Source organism: Malaclemys terrapin, chromosome 3 (genome assembly GCF_027887155.1).
Source record: "Malaclemys terrapin pileata isolate rMalTer1 chromosome 3, rMalTer1.hap1, whole genome shotgun sequence".
Classification (NCBI taxonomy): Eukaryota; Metazoa; Chordata; order Testudines; family Emydidae; genus Malaclemys; species Malaclemys terrapin.
In genome coordinates, this window is record NC_071507.1 from 118563889 (window position 1) to 118582383 (window position 18495).

Genomic DNA, 18495 nt, shown 5'->3' on the forward strand with positions numbered 1-18495 from the left:
AGAATTCTGGTCAAGATTACAAACCATCCTCCCCAAAAGTTAGAGGGTATTTGGATCCAGATTTTGTTTCAGGCTGCTCTCCACTGATAACTAAATTCCTGTTGGTACTGAAACATGAACTGGAGATATATTTGAGAACACAGAATGGAAGGAAGATTTAAATATATTTGAGAAATGGATTAATGTGAAGTCTGTTGCAAGTGGAATTTAATGTTCCAAAATTTAAGCTCATGCATTGTGTACTTCAGAAGAAAATATAGGAGAATAAGTTACATCAAATGGTCCAGAGCTAGAGTGATCTAGTGAGGAAAAGGATTTAGGAACTGTAATAATTTGAAAGTTGGGGCACCATTTCTGGTAGCCACAATGAAAGGAAAAAGATTATTAGATTATATAAATGGGAATAAATTGTAAAGCAAAGGATGTGATTCAACTATATAAAGCTATAACAAGGATATATTATGAATGGTATGCGCAGTTTTGGTCACCAAAGGATATCCATATTTTAGAAGATGTATGAAGGAAGACAACATCACTAATTTAGGATAAAGACGGAAAGTCCTATAAAGAACTGAATTAAGCCTATGCAGTCTGAAAAAAATGAAATTGTGTTGTGGTTTGGGAATGGGCAGGGACCAGGACTGTTGTGCCTCTATTCGTGCTGTTACTCCCACCCCTTCTCTGCATCTCCCCCCCACCCACCCATGGGAGTGCTGTTCTCCCCCTATCTGAGCACCAAATGCCCCCCATCTCGCCACCATGTCTGAATACTGGACACTCCCATGTCCCTGCTAAACAGCAAAGAGCCCCTGAATCTGGGATCAGAGCCCCCTTTGACTGTCAGCACCTCCATCCCTGCCCTCCCATTAGAGCCAGGCATGGGGCTATGGAGGCAAATCACAACTTCAAGGGATCCATGACACAAGCCATTGGGGTTAGTGCCAAATCATGGTGTACCTGAAGAGGGCACGAAGACCTGTAGGAAAACAACTGTTAATAATGCACAATAAGCACCAAGTCACCATTCAGCTGGGCTCTCCACCCACTACCTTAGCCTCAGGGATAGAGTTGCCTCTTCACCTGTACCCCTCCGCCTTACTCGGGATGGAAACAGCCCACGGATCTGCTAAGAGCAGAGTTTGACTCCAGAGTATACAGTTTTCAAATCCTGCTTCGCTTACCCAGCCCTCATAAGGATCTGCCATGATTGCAGTCCCTGTGCTCACGTGAGAACAGGGCATACCCCCTTCCAAAGAGGGTGGAAAAGATGTGGGGCCATGTGGGCTGAACAAGCCAAAGGGAAGTGGGAGGGACCATCCTTTTAGGTGCATGGCCCAAGTGTACACTAGGGTAGGATTATGCAGCCTCCTGGGGCAATGCAGCTCTGCTCCACTCTGAACACAGAGACAAGCTTTAAATACATGACATAGTCCTTAAATTGCTGTTTTCTGATCAAGATGGAAAAAGTAGGCCCATGGGCCTTTCCATCCAAATTTCCGGAGATAATCTTACCCCAGGGTCCCAGCTGTTGCTAGCTTAGACTCTGGTAGGTAGATTTCGAGGCAAAAAGTCTACTGGGAGGAGGTTCTGGAGACAAAAAGTTGCCACAACTTATCTTATTCTGGGAGCACTGAAGTGAGCTAGCATGGTCCCAAAAGTGGGCAACACTAGCCAGTAATAAGTTGTGGTGAGAGTAACCAGGGGACATGCCAATTCATGCCTTTACTCTCAGCAGCTTCCTCCAGCAAACTTATGTGGAGGCCTTGGGGAGATTTTAAAATTGGTCCTATATAACAGGTTTCCCCCCAAGAGGGCAGCAGTAAAAAAGCCACCTCACTTCTCTGAGGTGCAGTCTCCTGTGAACCACAGAGGTCCATGCTGGCAAATAAACATGTAATTTTCACCTCCCTGCACCAGCTTTAATGAACCTACCCTTGTATGTTTGAGATGCTGAAAATACAATAATAATTATATACAAAAATAATGTATATCTATTTCATATTTGCCATTAAAATAGAAATATCAGGCAAGATTTTTTGCTACAGCTGAGCTCTTCTTAGATGCACCGAGGTGGGAACCATTGGGGAGCCAGTTATGGCTCCCTAATCCTGAGCTGTTTGGCCCATGCTCAAGTTGAAGACCTGTGAGGTAGCTGTTCTGCTTTACACCACTGGTATAAGGCCCTTAGGCCAGTGGAGCGTCAGGTGGAGTGCTCTGTGCCATAACCCCACTCCCAGGATGTCACTTCTCTCCCCTGACATTGTGGGGGCAGCTGGCGAAGGAGATATCTATGCCAAAGGGGAAGCCTCCTTCTCAAGGATTTCTCTACTAGCTATCTCCAGCTGCTTTAAGTCCACTTTGCCCCACTGAGTGCAGTACATAATAGACTTATGTGAACTGGAGAATCTGGCTCATGTAACTTTGAGGGGTAGTATTAATTAGCTTCTCTGATTTGGATTGTTTGGATTACCTGTACTTCTTTGATATACATAGAAAATGGCTCCCTGAGATGTCTGAAAATAGGGTGGCAGCTGTGCATAAGTGTGTATTATACTTTGGGGATTTGTCTACAATAGCTTATCCTAGCAGAAAATGTATACACAAAATTAAACCCACTGAGTGTATTTCCATTCTGCTGAATCAAAAGCTTTTTCTGCATCTGAAGATGCAATTGTATTGTCCAAATTTTCAGTATTTTGTTAAAATATTTTATAAGATCACTAAACTACATGGGGAGTATTTTGGGGGCATAAATAAAGCTTGGTTTGCAAGCACTAGTTTTTCAAATGCTCACTGTAGTCTTGGCTGTCTCATCTTGTGAGAATTTTATTATCTGAATTTGAAGGCAATGGATTTCTGATTGTCTCAGAAAGAAGTGTTTCAGAAAGTACTAGCTTTCTGCAGACCAAAATAAGCATGGCCTTTTGCACTATGCAGCTCCCACATAGCTATGCATGGTGGCAGACCAAAGACCAATAAACTGCTTGGTGGGGTGGGAGAACCCCAGTGTATTATATGGAGAGTTGTAAATAAAGTTTCTTCCTCCCATGTATTGCTACTCCCTGTTCTGGTGTCCTCAATCCCATTTCCTCACCCCAAGGTCATGCATTCATTCCATGTTAGTTGCTATATCTCCAGTCATTCATCTGCTTGATTTAGTAATAAGGCCTTCACTTCCTTCATTGTTGGAGAAGCTTCACCAATTGGAAGTATCAGAGGGGTAGCCGTGTTAGTCTGAATCTGTAAAAAGCAACAGAGGGTCCTGTGGCACCTTTAAGACTAACAGAAGTATTGGGAGCATAAGCTTTCGTGGGTAAGAACCTCACTTCTTCAGGTGCCACAGGACCCTCTGTTGCTTTTTACCAATTGGAAGAGATCTCTATGCCCGCATCATCACCAAAGGGTAAACCATAAGGAAGCTATCACCTTGTGAACAAGATGACTTATTTAAACTTTTTCGTCAAATCATTTAGTGAGGGATAAACAGTCTCATGCTAAGACATAGAAAAAGGCATAGAATATGCTCAGTTCATCAACTGACATCGTTCTCATGAACCTGAGACGTAGGCAGTCACGTAAGGCCAAAGTCAAAATTACATACCTGCTTCTGAAGGGAAAATACTGTTGAAATGAGAAAGGATCTGTAGCTTAGGAAGCCATGTGGAATTAGATTTGGACTGACTAAATACCTTAAATTGTAATTTTTCCCTTTTTGCTAAACTTGTTAAATTCTCTGTATTTGTGCTGAAACTCAAGGCAGTAACCTACATGAAAGTTGGATTTGGCAGATGCATATTGCAAGTAACTTTCTAGTGGGCAATATTTAGCATCATGAATTTGATGTCTGTTAGGAATTTCAGCATAATGTCATAGTGACAAATAGTATTTTAAGGCTATCTTCTGAAAACTCTTTCAAAAGTTTTTTCTTCATATCTTCCTAAAAATTCAAGAATCCTTGTGCTAATTCTCCTACAACTGTTCTCTAAATTGGCGTGCTTATTTCAGTTCTCTCCTTTAATGCTTTCCCACTGTGATTCAAGTTTCCTCATATTTTTCTCAACTTAATCAACTGTTACTTTCCTCTTTAAATGCTAATATCCAGATGTTTATTGTTTGTCTCTTACAGCTGGTTCCTTTATTTCCATCTCTCATGGTGCTAAATTGGTTTTGCGGCGAGGAATTAGTTACAGATTAGTCTTCACCATTTTTGGATATCTTTGCCCCACTGTCCTCCACATGAGCTGAGGAAGATGGTGCCAGCCTTGTCTCTTTCTTTTCTCTCTTTCTTCAGTACCACTTCCGTACACCTCTGTACAGTCTAGTGATCTATTAAATGAAACGTATTTTTATTACTTTTCTCATTCCTCAGAATAAATCTAGCTGAGCTGCATATTGCCAGCTTCACAAAATTCAAGTTAAGATAATATTGGATACTAAAGTTTAGTCTCTGTACAGCACATAAGAACCGCTCTTATCTACAACATCCCGTGATTTCACTGCATATATTTTTTGTTTGCTCAGAGGGCCTGATTTTCAGTGTAGCCTATACCAGGCCTTTTATTTAGTGCCCAATGTTTGCATGCACAAAAAGTATGATGAGTTTTCAAAATCTTGCCCAAAATGTTGTTTGTTATAGCAAAGATGGTAGTTCATGTTGAAGTTCAGATTAACTAAAACCTCTTTAACCAGTAATTTTGGTTGATTTTAAAATAAAAATGTTAATGTATAAGGGGTAAAGCAAATTATTGTCTTACTGTTTATTTTTTATAACCCATTGAATTACTTATTCTACTTATCCACAGTATGATTATATTCATTTTGAATTTAATTCTGGACTACATTAAGTTAAAGGTGGTGTCTTTCTCTCCTATGAAGTTTAGAAGAAATGGAAGAGAAATACCAAAACAGGGAATCAAGACCAGAAGATTTACAGCTTATCGCAGAGTTGAAAGACCTGATTGCAGAGAGGGACCAACTCATAAAGAAACTGATTGTAAGACTTTTTGTGCTCTTTCTGGTATTAATATATTAACCGATATAAATATTAGTCTAATTTCTTGAAAAACCTTGATTAAAATGGATTTAAGGCCTCAGTTCTGCTTACACTTATGCATATGCTTAACTTTATTGCAGTAGTCCCATTGACTTAACTGGAAATACAGTAGTAAAGTTAAGCACATGCCTAAAGGTTTGTAGGACCAAGCTTAATATTGTAAATATATATAAAAATGTAAGTTGCAAAAAAAAAAAAAAAAATTCAAAATTACAATATTCTATTAAAATTACAATATTCTCTTAAAGAGTAAGTGCCTGAAAGCCAGAAAATTCAAAGTTAAGGTTACTTAAGTAGAATAAAACATATATGCATTGGAAAATATGGGAATACAGAATTAAGGAATCCCAAATAACTTTACTTCCACCTTTGTATCTGTACCATCCTGTAGGTGCCTTCAATGTAAGGTAGCTATATTCCCATGGCTAGATGGTATGTTGAAAAATGGACAGGAAGTCTGGTAACTGAGTGTATCTTAAACCCTGGAAACACTGGTGTTTTGCCTGAATCTGTGGACATCTCAAACCATATTGACCTTGGCTTTTGCAAAAGAGTATGCAAATGATAACCGTAAGTAATACTAGGATTAAAAAATCTGCAGGCCCAGGAAGCTCAACCACTGAGGAAAATGAAATATTAAAATCATGTGAGAGTTTTCTATTCGGAAGAGGGGAAGGGAGTTAAATATTATAGGTCTTGGGGTATATATGAAGTGTAACAATAATATTTTTCACTTGTATAGTGCCTTCCATCTGAGGATCTCAATGTACATGCTTTATAAACAACAAGTAAATTAGCTTTACAACACCTCTGTAAAGCAGGTAAGTACTATTATCTCCATTGTACAGCTAAAGAAATTGAGACACAGCAATTGAGACAAGCTTAAAATCTATGTCTCCCGACACTCAATTCTGTGCCTTAACCATAAGACCATTCATTATTCTTCTCTCCAGAGGCAAAATGTTGGTGTTGCTGTTTGTCAAGGGAAGGTGAACTAGACACTAGTCTCCAGTTGAGTAGGTAACACATATACAGTATAATGAATAGGTGGTGCCTACATTCGTATGTTGAACATGTTACGGTGTGATAGGAATATGTGGTTCCAATTGTCATATGTAAACAGACTGTCTTATGATTTTGAGTGGATGATTAGTAGGGATATGAGGGCAGACTTAAGGTTGTTTGGGGTACCATAACTATATTTCCATACTTTCCAATATTTTCAGTAGGAAGAACTAAGTGTAACTGAATTTCCTGGCTTTCAGATATGTGTGTTTCTTAAAACTACAACATTACATTATGTTTCTTTCTCTGAAGTTATTCAGGGCTTAACAAACGTGTTCTGGAATTTCCTTTGATGTTGTGTCTTTTTCCTTCAAAGAATAGCTGAATGACACCACACTGTACGTTTTTAGGTTGGAAGATCATCACTAGCAGAACCAAAGCTTCAAAGCAATGGCTAGTTCTAAGATTACCACCTTTCAGCTAGCTAAACAACTGAGATAAATGCCACATCCATTTTGGGCTGGATCCATTGGACTGGGGAAAGAGAGATGTGGGTGGCAGAGGGAGGAATGTGAAAATGTAAGGTGTCTGAGCATGCTGAGTGATGTAGCGAAAGATATGGGTACCTTTGCTAATGAGACAGAGAATATTGGAAAGGGCAGGTGTTTTTCCCCTTTCCCCAATAACCTTTTATTGTGGAGCACTAGTTTCACTAACTCAGGTTTATTGAGACTTATGCTCTACTTGTTCCTTTCACATCTATGTGGCCTCTGCTGTTCTGCACACAGTAATAATGTGGTGGATGAGGAGAATTTCAGTTATGTTTCTTTTTGAAAAATCCACATACTAAATTCCCCGAAGCTCAGTTTTATTGACCTTGAAGATAGAGGAGTAAGCTAACCCTGCCCAGATTTGAACCTGTGACTCTAGGAAAATTAGATATTTCAAATCAGATGTTTAAATCACTAAGACAAATCCTTCATCAGAGCATGAATATTCCATTATAACTTCTCACATTTTGTTTCTAAACCTGCTTCTCTTTCAGTGAAAAATACTACCAAACATCCAATCCCTTAATTCTTCCCATTCCATCTCAGTTTATGTATTCTTGAGAGTCGCCTAGTTTCCCACCCATTCCTGACTATGTAGAAAGCATCCCATAGAAGAAAAGTGAATTTCCTGTAGTAGTTTACTAGAGAAGGACTGGACTGGGAGTCAGGAGTCTTTGGTTCTAAACCAGCTTTTATACTTGCTTGCTATGTGACCTTGGTCAGGTCTGTTAAACTTTCTGAATTCTGTAAAACGGATAATATATATACTATAGGAATGTTGTGAGACAGCTAAATAATGGGATTCTCCTGTCTGGCTGAGCTGCTTTTGGCACAATAGTGTGGCTGTAAATGGGGTTGGTCTGGTCTTCAGCATAATTGTGAGGTTCATCGTCTGGCCCATTGAAGTGCTATATACTGAACATGCACAATATTGTTAAGATGAGAATAAAATATAGGAGTTTTTGGCTCACAGTCTTGTAATGTGCTAAAAACCATATGACCTCAGGAGAGTTAAGGATACCATCACCATTTTCTTCAAGAAAATATTTGTACTGTACCAATGAATTTAGAGGAAGAGGAGGACATAAGTTGTCCTTGTGGTGCTTATATTTTTAACACCAGACAGTTCTTTGCTGAACTTTACTAAGTCTGTCAGACTCGACAAATTTTACAAGGTTTAGTGGATCTTAAGTCTGCAGCAGCCTGATGGAATGTTTGATGCTCCTAATTCAGCAACGAATAGCTTAAAAAATTAAAAAGCAGGTTTTTTTATATCATAGACATTCAAGAACTTGAAGAAACCAATTTGAAGTTTTTATGTCAAGTTACCTCTGAGATATTTTATGACAAAATAGCATTAAGTCCTAAATATAAGCCATATCTACTTTTCCCAACTTCCATATCTCAGAAATGGCTTGTCCAATTTACCTTACTTTTGGCACCAAAAAAAAAAGAAAAAGTTCCTCTGGTCATAGACTATACATACAAGATTTAAATCGGACAGGACCTTACACAGGATTTTAGACAGGTGAGGATGGGGACAAATCAGCTTAATAAGGGGAAATTGGTTACAACCAAACAACTACTCTGAACCTTCACAGCTCAAAGTACTCATTGCTGAATTAGGAACATCAGAATATTCTGTCAGGCTGCTGTAGCCTTATTTGGGGAGTTGTAGACACTCAGCATATCATAGGATTGGGGCCTCTCTCAGCAATTCCGTAGGGATGATGTGTGCATTAGGTAAAAGTTCATACAACATTTTGAAAATGTAAAGCATTTGAAATTAGTGGCACTTGAGAAGGATCACTCCTCAGCCTTTTTACTGCAGCTTCACTGATGGGGACATCTTTGACCAAGGCCACACAGGAGGATAGTGGCAGAACAAAGATCAAGCATTGTGGGTCCCTGCCTATCCACAGTCCACTAAACCATGCTGTCTCTCAAGTGTAAAATGTACACAACAGAAACTCATTAATGTAAATTATTTAGTGTTTCTTTAATTGTATATAAGATCATACATAAATACATTTTAAATAATGGATTGATTGGAATATATAGGAATACAAGTTTAGAACTGAATGTGTTTGAAACAGTATTATATACATATCTTGCCATTAGCTAATGGAAAATGCATAAAGAGAAGTTTGTATTTCTTGTTCTTCTTTATTAGGATGACAAAAAATTCTATCAACTAGAACTAGTCAACAGAGAGACAAACTTCAACAAAGTGTTTAATGCGAGCCCTAATGTCGGAGTTATTAATCCACTGGTGAAGGTAGGCTACACAGGCTTTATTGCTAAAATGGAAAAGAAATCTGTGTTAATACATAGTGTAAAAAAAAAGAAAGAAAGAGAGAAACATGATAGTCTCTATATTTTATATATATGATGTGTTCAAAACACTGAATATAGTTCATTGCTAGCCTGTATTCTATTTATTATTATTTATTTGTATTATGGTAGTACTTAGGGACCCAAACTGAGATTGTGCTCCACTGTGCTGGCTACTGTGAAAACATAGCAAAAGATAGTCCCTGCCCTGAAAAGCTTAAAATCTAAATAGATAAGATAGACAACAGATATAGGGGGAAGGATTATAACATACAAGTAAAGTGAGCAGCAATGGTCTGAAAATGTCATGTTAGTTCCGGAGAGAGACAAGGTGGGTGAGGTAATATTTTTTATTGGACTATCTTCTGTTGGTGAGAGAGACAAGCTTTCAAGTTTACATAGAGCTTTTCTTCAGGTCTGGGAAACATCAGAGTGTGGCCACTAAATACAAGATCTGACACAAGTGGCTATTCACCCACGAAAGCTTATGCTCCAATACATCTGTTAGTCTTAAAGGTGCCACAGGACACTCTGTTGCTTTTTACAGATCCAGACTAACACGGCTATCCCTCTGATACTAAATACCTGTAAATACAAGATTGTTTAGCATAAGTAGTTAACCCATACTTCAGAGGACCATTCAAGGTGAAGTGGCTCGTTAACACCGCTCCAGTCATGGGGGTTGGGGAGAGAAAAGGGAGGAAAGGCAGCTGTGGGTGGTTGTTAGTGGGTTATACACTGTTGTAATACGCCAAAACACTGCATTTATGGAGTTAAATCAGTCTCTTACCTTAACTAACCTTTTTAAGGGTTCACATCAGATCATATAAGAACATTTCCCTGTCTCTCCCCCATATACCTTCTGTCAGTTACCTGGTCCCTCATATTTTGCAGGGCCCAGTAGCTCTGTAAAGCTCTTTTGTGAGCTAGGTCCCGCAGCACTGCTGCTTTAAAATCGGTCTCACAGTAAACTCTGGAGTGCTCTGTGTGGGGAAAACTCAACATGTGAGAAATTTAAATAAAATGGTAACCTAGGCCTAAAAGAGACAATATCAGAACTGTGGACACCTAAACCAGATAAAGGTGAGGTCTCCACTTAAAGGAGCATGTAGAAATACAGACACTGCATGCCCAACTAACAGAGGTGCAAATAGCAAGATAGATGGTAAAGCATGGCTTAGGTGAGTAGAGTGCTCTACAAGGGCTCTCTACATGCCAATCTGTGCCTCCCACATCTACACTGCCATTTTTAGCAGTGTAGTGGCCCATTCCTGGAGTCTTTCCCCACTGTGTCCCTGTCAGAGCTTTTTTCTGTGATATGTGGCTTACAGGCACCCTACACACTGCCAGAAGATAAAGGCTTGGGAGTGTAGCTTCAAAAGTTTTGGAAGATTTTCTCAACTAATTGTCTTTAAACCTTTGAGGTTTAACTATCAATGTTAGCTGGTGTGGGGTTTTTTTGTTTTGGTTTGGGATTGTTGGTGTTTGTTTTTTTGTTTGGTTGGTTTTTGGTTTTTGTCATTTTGATTTATGAAGCACTTACGCAAACTTCTGCAGCCTCAGATCTTCAGACTGATCACTCACAAATATTTGGACATGTACTTCTATCAATTATTCCTTTTAAGATCAGAGCCATAATCCATAAACCTGCCTTAAGAATTAAAAGATTTCTAGAACTTGGATTTTGTATAATTACTTAGCAATGTTTTAGATTTTAATTATCTTACGTTATATTAGTTTTCTAGTTTAAATTAAATACAAACTTTATAAAACCATTTTCTTTAGCTCATCAGGAATAATTGTTACCTTATCCATTTAAAAAAAAAAACACCATACTAAGCTATGCTGATGGCGTAGAGTGCTAGCACAGAAGATATCCATGGGTTCAGAAGCAACTTGGGAATTCATAACTAAGGGCCTGACCCAGTGTACATTGCAGTCAAGGGAAGGATGCCTACTGACTGGAGTAGAAATAGGATCAGGCCGTAAAATTTGCAGAAGTGATTTGTTGGAAGATGAGCCACGGGGAAAATATTTCAGGAGATGCTTGTTTCCTCTTGGCCAGACTAAACAGCAGCATTAAAACTTATTGAAACTGAACATACTATAAATTCTACTTTTACTGGAATAGAGATGATGGAATAAATAATCAACAAAAAAGGAAGGTAAGACTGAGGGAGACAACCTAAAATGAAGGAGGGAAATAACAGCTAATATTGTATTAATAAAATATAGCTGTGGTCAGTCAAAATAGCAACATGAAGATTCAAGTGGCATTAGTTTGTTTTTCTTCTGTCTCATGCGTCTTTATTTTACTTATTCATGTGTTTCTCTTCATAATAATAACCAAATGATCAAGATCTGGGAAGTGCTACATTCAGCATAGTGGAGATAACATTGTGAAAGTATTTATGTATTTAGTTTTGACTGCATTTTAAGTTTTAATTAAATAAATTAGTATGTAATGGAAATCCCACATTCCCAGTACTGCTAGATATGTTTTTCCCACTTTTCTTGAAGCTACTTTATGCTAGATGTGAAAAAAAATCTTTGATTTCCCCTCCTCAAAATCTAACCTCCTTCCCCCACTCCAATATTTTTCTGTGGCAGTTTTTGTTTCATCAACCTTCTATTATAAAATGACTGGATTCAGTACTGTTAATTATCAAAGGGGTAGCCGTGTTAGTCTGGATCTGTAAAAGCAGCAAAGGTGAGGTGTTACCTCAACTGCTAGAAGAGGGCCTCATCCTCCCTGATTGAACTAACCTCGTTATCTCTAGCCTGACTCACTCTTGCTTGCATATTTATACCTGCCTCTGGAAATTTCCACTACATGCATCCGAAGAAGCGGGTATTCACCCACGAAAGCTCATGCTCCTATAAGTCTGTTAGTCTTTAAGGTGCCACCAGACTCCTTGTTGTTTTTGTAGATAGACTAACACAGCTACCCCCTGTCCTATCCCACTATACAGCAGCTGTTCTAGTGTGAACTAGGTGAGTGTGCTGTCCATTTGCACCTGTAGACATTGACATATGTTGATAGGAACAGGGGCAGAAAAAAAGCCCAACATATAAGGATGAAAAACCTGAGCATTTTCCATCAACTGTAGTGTAAGAGCTTCAGTGGGCAAAAAGCCAAAGAGTTTTCAGTGTGTGATGTCAGTGAGAGAGAACAGCAGTCCTTGGGTAGTTAAAGACCAACACCTCAATTAGTAATGACTTTGTCTCCCCTTGCCAAAATATTTTGGCGCCTCTTGCTCTGAGAGCATTGGATTTTTGTTTGTTTGTTTTTCAAGTACATGTTACTAGAGAACAGTTTTAGAGGGAAAAGGAGACTCTTAGGTCAGGAATTGTAAGTAGCTCTCTGGGCTTTGAACATTGAGTCATGATTAGGTAGCACCACTGCAGCACAATTGACAGCTTCTTAAATGTATGCCGTAGATCTCTGGAGTACTCTATGGTCACGTTAGCTGGGATTCTATAGTGTTTTGAGTGAATTTAATGAAAGTTCCAAATGTCACTTTGTATCTCTAGAATGCACGGTTTGCAAAATTCCAGAAACCTAGTTTATTATATGTATTTTACAAGGGAAACTAATTTACTTTTCCTGAGCACTTGGATGTAGGGAATATACTCAGGGAAATTTAAAGATAATACATAAGAAAAAGCTGCCAGAAGAAAAATGACCCATGAAGCACAAAGCTTTAATACAATATAATTTCTTTTGTACCACTACTGAAATACTTTACAGACAAATCCCTGGTACTTTCACTAATCTGTTTTATCACACATAGTCTTTCCTTGGTTTTTTCAGCAGAGACTGCCTGAGGAGGTAAAGCGGGACAGTCTTAATTTAATCCTTCTCAACAGAAGACCTTTTCCCCCTTATACTTAAAAAGGGACTTTACTGTTCCCTCTATCAAGACCGTGGTTTATACTGACCTTTATTCAAGTGGGAGGGGGAGAGAAACGCTGAGAGTAACCCCCTTTGGAACATATTGGCTCAGTGTGGTTGTTTCAGGCTAATCTATGGTGGTGTTTTCTCTGAACATTGAATGTGCTGCATTAGCAGCACCTGCAGCTGCCAACCAGGTAAGAGGCCAGAATTCAAACCTAGGTCTCTCATCTGGCAGTACAGGACACTATCAATAGGGCAATGTGGCCATCTACAATTCAACTCTTTTCCATACCTGAACTCATCGTTCCTTTATTTCAAATGCAGTTCTGCTCTGAAGAGTATATGTTACAATTTTATGACAGAGTTACAGGTGCATTTGTCGTTCAGGGACGCCATATCAAATGTGCACACTTTACAAGTAACCAGACTTTTTTTTAAGTGCTTTAGGTGGGGTTCTATATCTATTTATATATACTATTTGTGAGAAAAAATGAACTCAGTTTCAATTTGAAATCAAGTGGAGTATATTTTTAATGATAACCTTTTTACTATGTAAATAGGAAGTACATGATCCAGAAGTAATGAAGAGATATTTAATATGGTATGCCTCATTAGGCCATTTTGCTGTAAAAACTTTTGAGATTTGAACCTTCCATATATTTATAAGTTCTAGAGAATCAGCGAGTAGGAGATAAAGCTAGTACTGGCATGGCAGATAGTAGATAATCATTCATTTTACCTGGTAATAAGTTACTGATACTAAAAAATCAGTATTACAATAACTCTCATCTATCTCTTTGAGTCACTTGAAGTACTGTCAGTTGAAGTTGAAAGATACTTCAAACTGAAAAGTTGATTTAGTTGTGCCATCTAGTGGCTAGAAATATTCTACTTAGAGCTAAAAGGTTGTGCTTTTTTCTCTTTCTGGCAAGGAACTGAAATACAGTATAGGATCAGTTATATCCTTCATAATAATGTAATAACACCCATTGATTTGGGGGTCATCAGTGCTTTAATAAAAGAATGTACCTTAATTGCAGATTTTCTAAGTTTCTGGTCAAAGACAAAAACTAATTGTTTACCAAACTATACTTAAATGGCAAAGTGAAACTTATTGAACAGATTTATCTTTCCCTCCAATGAATTTGCTGTATTGCATTTGATAGCACAACTATTTCACTAATGCAGAGAATGTATTTAAGTAGAAATGAAGGATAGCAGACTGAAGTATAATTTTGTAGAGAACTAGCTACCTCCCCATCTCCTTCCAATAAAATATCTTACTCTGTACATTCAATCCATCAGAATAATATACATATTGACTGCTGAGCTAGGCCTGAATTCCTTAGTAAATTTGCTTAAATATTTAATTTTCCTTTGAGAATTTATGGTATTCAGCATTGTTCAAGGAATACAATAAAGGTGCAATTATAGAAACTATTCCACTTCCCTCCCAAACTTGCTTCCCATCCAAAAAAAAATAAAATAAAGAAAAAAGCTATAAAGGAACCTTCTTATCTACCAATCTCCTCATCTGTCCTGGTGCAAGGAGCCTTCCTTACATTTGTTGTTTTTAATGCAGCAAAAGAAGAAGAATGATAAATCAACAAACAGGTTTGTGAGTGTTCCCAATCTAAGTGCTCTGGAATCTAGCGGAGTGGGCAATGGACATCCTAACCGCCTGGATCCCATTCCTAATTCACCCATCCATGATATTGAGTTCAACAGCAGCAAACCACTTCCACAGCCAATACCACCCAAAGAGCCCAAGAAGTTTTTGAGGTGAGCACTGACTCACCAGTCCTTTTTTTTCTTAACTCATAGAAATTTTGCATTCCTATTTAGATGAAAATCCCACTTGCTTTATTAACACTTTGAGTACAAATATTACTGTGAAATTTTTACACTCTGTTTGTAACCTCTTTACAGTATTCCTTTTTATTGTAGAGCCGGTTGAAATGTGAAATATTTTTTGACCTTTTTATAAGTCTTGAACCCTCAACTTTTAAAACCTTTTAATATTTCTTAATATGATTCATGTGCTTCCAATTGTTTACATGTTATGAACAATTGTTTTAAATGTTTGTGTGATTTACTAGTTGTCCTTTGGGAACTGTTTTTAAAACATAGGGATTTTTTTATTCATTTTTGTGTGATGACTTTTATATGACAAAATTGTTTTCTGTGGTAGGTTGATTTTTTTTTGTCCTTTTCCTCATTTCTGTCAATTTTTTTCATAAACATTAGTTTAGTACAGAAATAGGAAATATGCATGGTTGGATGTTTGAATGCTGCCTTTCCAGAAATAGAAATTAGCCTTAAAATCTCCAGGATTAGTTCTTTGAAAGGGATGGTAGAGTGAATTACACTATTAATTTAACAAATGAATTAAGAGGGAAGACTCAGGTCTTTAGGCTTTAGGTGCCTGGATCCTGAGTGCACTGCAGAACTGGTGTTCTCTATCTGTAGAATTGCTTGCTATCCTATTCCTATAACACATTTTATTTCCAAATCAAAGCAATGGCATAAGTGTCAGTTGGACAAGCAGTTGTTTCCCTTCCCTTATGATTTACATGGGTAATGCCACAATTCTAACAAGTGTTAAAAGTAGAAGTGGGAAATTATAGAATTAAAAATAAATAAGTAGTAACATTCTGTTTTAAGAAAATATACTTTTGTTAAATACATTGTGTTGCTTATTTTTCCCTGTGTATGTGATATGCATGCGTCTTCTCAGACGTCAGTAACATGCATGTGCATGAATTCATGGATTGTGATGCTGGAGTTTCCATTGCAAATTGTTTCGTGCCTTGTATTATCCCAGTAAAACGGTAGGATTATTTTGTTCTTAATTTTTGTTGTCCAAAGAACTTTGATCTAGCATTAAAATTACAGGCATTTTTCTTGTTAATAATTCTACTGAATTAGCATGTTTGAGGGAGGGGGAAACTTGTTTGCCATGCACCAATTTCCTTGTTCCTAGTATATAATTAATGTCTTTTAAATTGTGTGCATGAAATGATATAAATAATATTTCGGTTTGATTTATGTAAAATATTAAAATAGTATGTATTTTTGTTTAGTTACTGACTAGTCTTTGTTAAGCACATGTCTTTAAGAATGTGATGCTTGCATCATACTTCTGAAAACTATCTTTCCTAGAAGAAAAGGATGCTAAAAGAGGACCCTCCAAAGTTCCCCCCCTCAACAAAAAATTTTTATCCAAAAAAAGTTAACTTTATGATTTTAATTAATATTATCTCCAAATATTTTTCCACCTTATGATGTGGCTTCTTAATTTGTCTGTGCTGCTGATGCTCTCCAATGGAGTGGATGATCACAGATATTGCAAAGGGACATTAAACTAGACTATATACTACAGTATGTGATATTTGATTTATGAAAAGATATTTGGATCATTTGTGTTGCGTATTGTATTCTCTGTGCCTTTTCCAGACGTTTTGCACTCTTTATTTTGGTGTTGGGTTAAATTTTTTTTTTCTTTTTATGAATTTAGCCCTCCTCAGACTGAAGCTTCACCAGATCCACAACGCCAGGAATGGTTTGCCCGATACTTCACATTCTGAGAGAGAATTTTTTTTGTGGCATAGCGTGGTGTGGATTGTTTATAAGAGCATGTCTTTAAGTAAACCCTATGTGAACAAGCTTTCCTGTACTATGTCAAACACTGTGAATGAGAAAGTATTTGTCTCTCTGATTTGAAAATGCACTGTATTTCATGTGGTATTTGTTGGAATCACTTGACATGATACTATATAATGTGCGTAATTATATCAATTATTTTTATTTAAAATGGAAGAGTCTTTAAACTTTGTAATTATTACATAATAAATTTTGGTAGAACAAACATAAGGCTTTCCCCATTTTTCCTATAAATACATTTTCTTTGGTTGCAGGAAGGCTCCCCCTCCTCCCAAAGCAATGTACTGCATGGTTATAATAAATCAAAATAATCTTTCAATGATAAATAAAATAAAATACAAAATATCAGACTAGGGCAAGGTATGTTTAATCCATCCCAAATTTATTTTGTAGCACTTTAAAAATTGTCCTCTTACTAACATTTAAAGTGGTGAATATGAAATAAATCAGACATAGTTTAGCTTCTGGCCTTCAGAACTGAGTGACTTTGACAAGACCATAAAAAAACTTAGCGTTTTCTTTTTTGCTAACTTCTTACCTACTGCTAATTAGACTCTGTACTCTAGAAATAACTACTACATTTGATGTTGAGTTTCACCAGAACCTGCCTTCATGAATTACCTGTTTATTTTATGAATATCTACAAAGGCAAATGATCTTTGGAACATTTGGGATACTAAACTAAGAATCATTAAAGGAAATCTGCATTTTGAGGACATCCTCCTTCAGGCAGAATATAGGCTTTAAAAGTAACCCTATACACACAATTGTATGCAAATATTTTATTAAAGCTCAACCGTATTCAATTGTCTACATGAAGGAAATTTCTTTTTTACCTTTTGACATGAATCCATGGACTACTTGGCTTTTTCAGGTAGTAAGCCTGATTCTCTAGTCCGTTATACTGGTGTGACACCAGTGTTACTTCATTGCCAGACAACTCCTATAACAGATTGGAGAATCCGGCCTACTGTCTTTGAATTATCAAAAAATATAAATAATAAAGATTATCACAAAATAGTTAACACTGGTAGTCTCAGGGAGAAAAATACCTTTGTTTTATGAATGTATTTTAAATCTGAAACTCTCTTTTAAAAACAGCAAGGGACTATTTTGATTTATTATTTAAATAAGGTTTTAATCAGCACATACAAAAGCACATAGATCTTCATTATTTCTTCTGAAGCCCTGACTATATCCTATTTCCCTTTATATACAAACAAATATCTAGTAAAAGATGCTCTTGCTAATTATGAGTTTTATATGTAGTATATATATAAATGAACAATTTGTATGTTTTCATATAAAATATTCTAAATGAAATTTTTGAAAACATCTCTTCTATAACTCACCTTGAAAATTTCATGCTGCCATAGTGTAAAGTAAACAGCAGATTCTGTGTAGTTGGTGGACTCAACTGTAAGTATATGCAACTTTTTAATTTTAAAAGAAAGCCATATTGGGCCAAAATGTTAGATTTCTTGGCTGTTACCTGAAATAAAACACACTAGATCATTTTGCTATAACATTCTGAAGTGAGTGTTGTATTTTTTCTTCTCTGCCTTGCCAGTGTTGGTAAAAGGACACTGCTTCTTTGCCAACCCAGTAACTCATTGATTAGAGCGTTAAGTTGCATAATCATACATTTTTGCTTATGGAATTTATAGATATAAACTATAAATAAAACCAACTAAACTCCACTTCAGATTTTTCCTGTTCATGCATTTTTTGCTCTCTTTAGTAAATGGTGTATTGGTTGCCTCTGCCATTGGGCATCAGCTTTCCAGTGGTGAGGAGAACAAACTCAAGAAACCATCAGTTCCAGAGTCCTTTTAAGGTCAGCAGATTTCCGACTGACAAACAAGTGTGTCCTGACAAAACCTGTCAAATCCCAAAGAACCCAGGAAGCCTGAAAAGTTTCTGCTAAATGGTATCCAGAATGCTTGATGCAAACTTTATTCCACATTATTTTGACTGTCAAGCTTGCATGT

At 37.1% G+C, this 18495-nt stretch overlaps 1 protein-coding gene across 8 annotated transcripts in view; it reads left to right on the forward strand.

Annotated features, from left to right (window-relative positions):
• FAM184A (family with sequence similarity 184 member A) overlaps positions 1 to 18035 on the forward strand; it is a 175787-nt gene extending 157752 nt beyond the window's left edge. For 4 of the 8 annotated variants that reach the window (XM_054023782.1, XM_054023784.1, XM_054023783.1 and 1 more), the window contains 4 exons: positions 4876 to 4993; positions 8783 to 8887; positions 14424 to 14623; positions 16359 to 18035. In XM_054023782.1, coding sequence (XP_053879757.1) covers positions 4876 to 4993; positions 8783 to 8887; positions 14424 to 14623; positions 16359 to 16428 — 493 coding nt within the window. In that variant the 3' untranslated portion in view covers positions 16429 to 18035. Of the gene's footprint in view, positions 1 to 4875; positions 4994 to 8782; positions 8888 to 14423; positions 14624 to 16358 lie in introns of those variants that run through there. The other 4 variants (XM_054023788.1, XM_054023789.1, XM_054023785.1 and 1 more) reach the window with 3 other exon arrangements.
• The last annotated feature ends 460 nt before the right edge of the window (positions 18036 to 18495 follow it).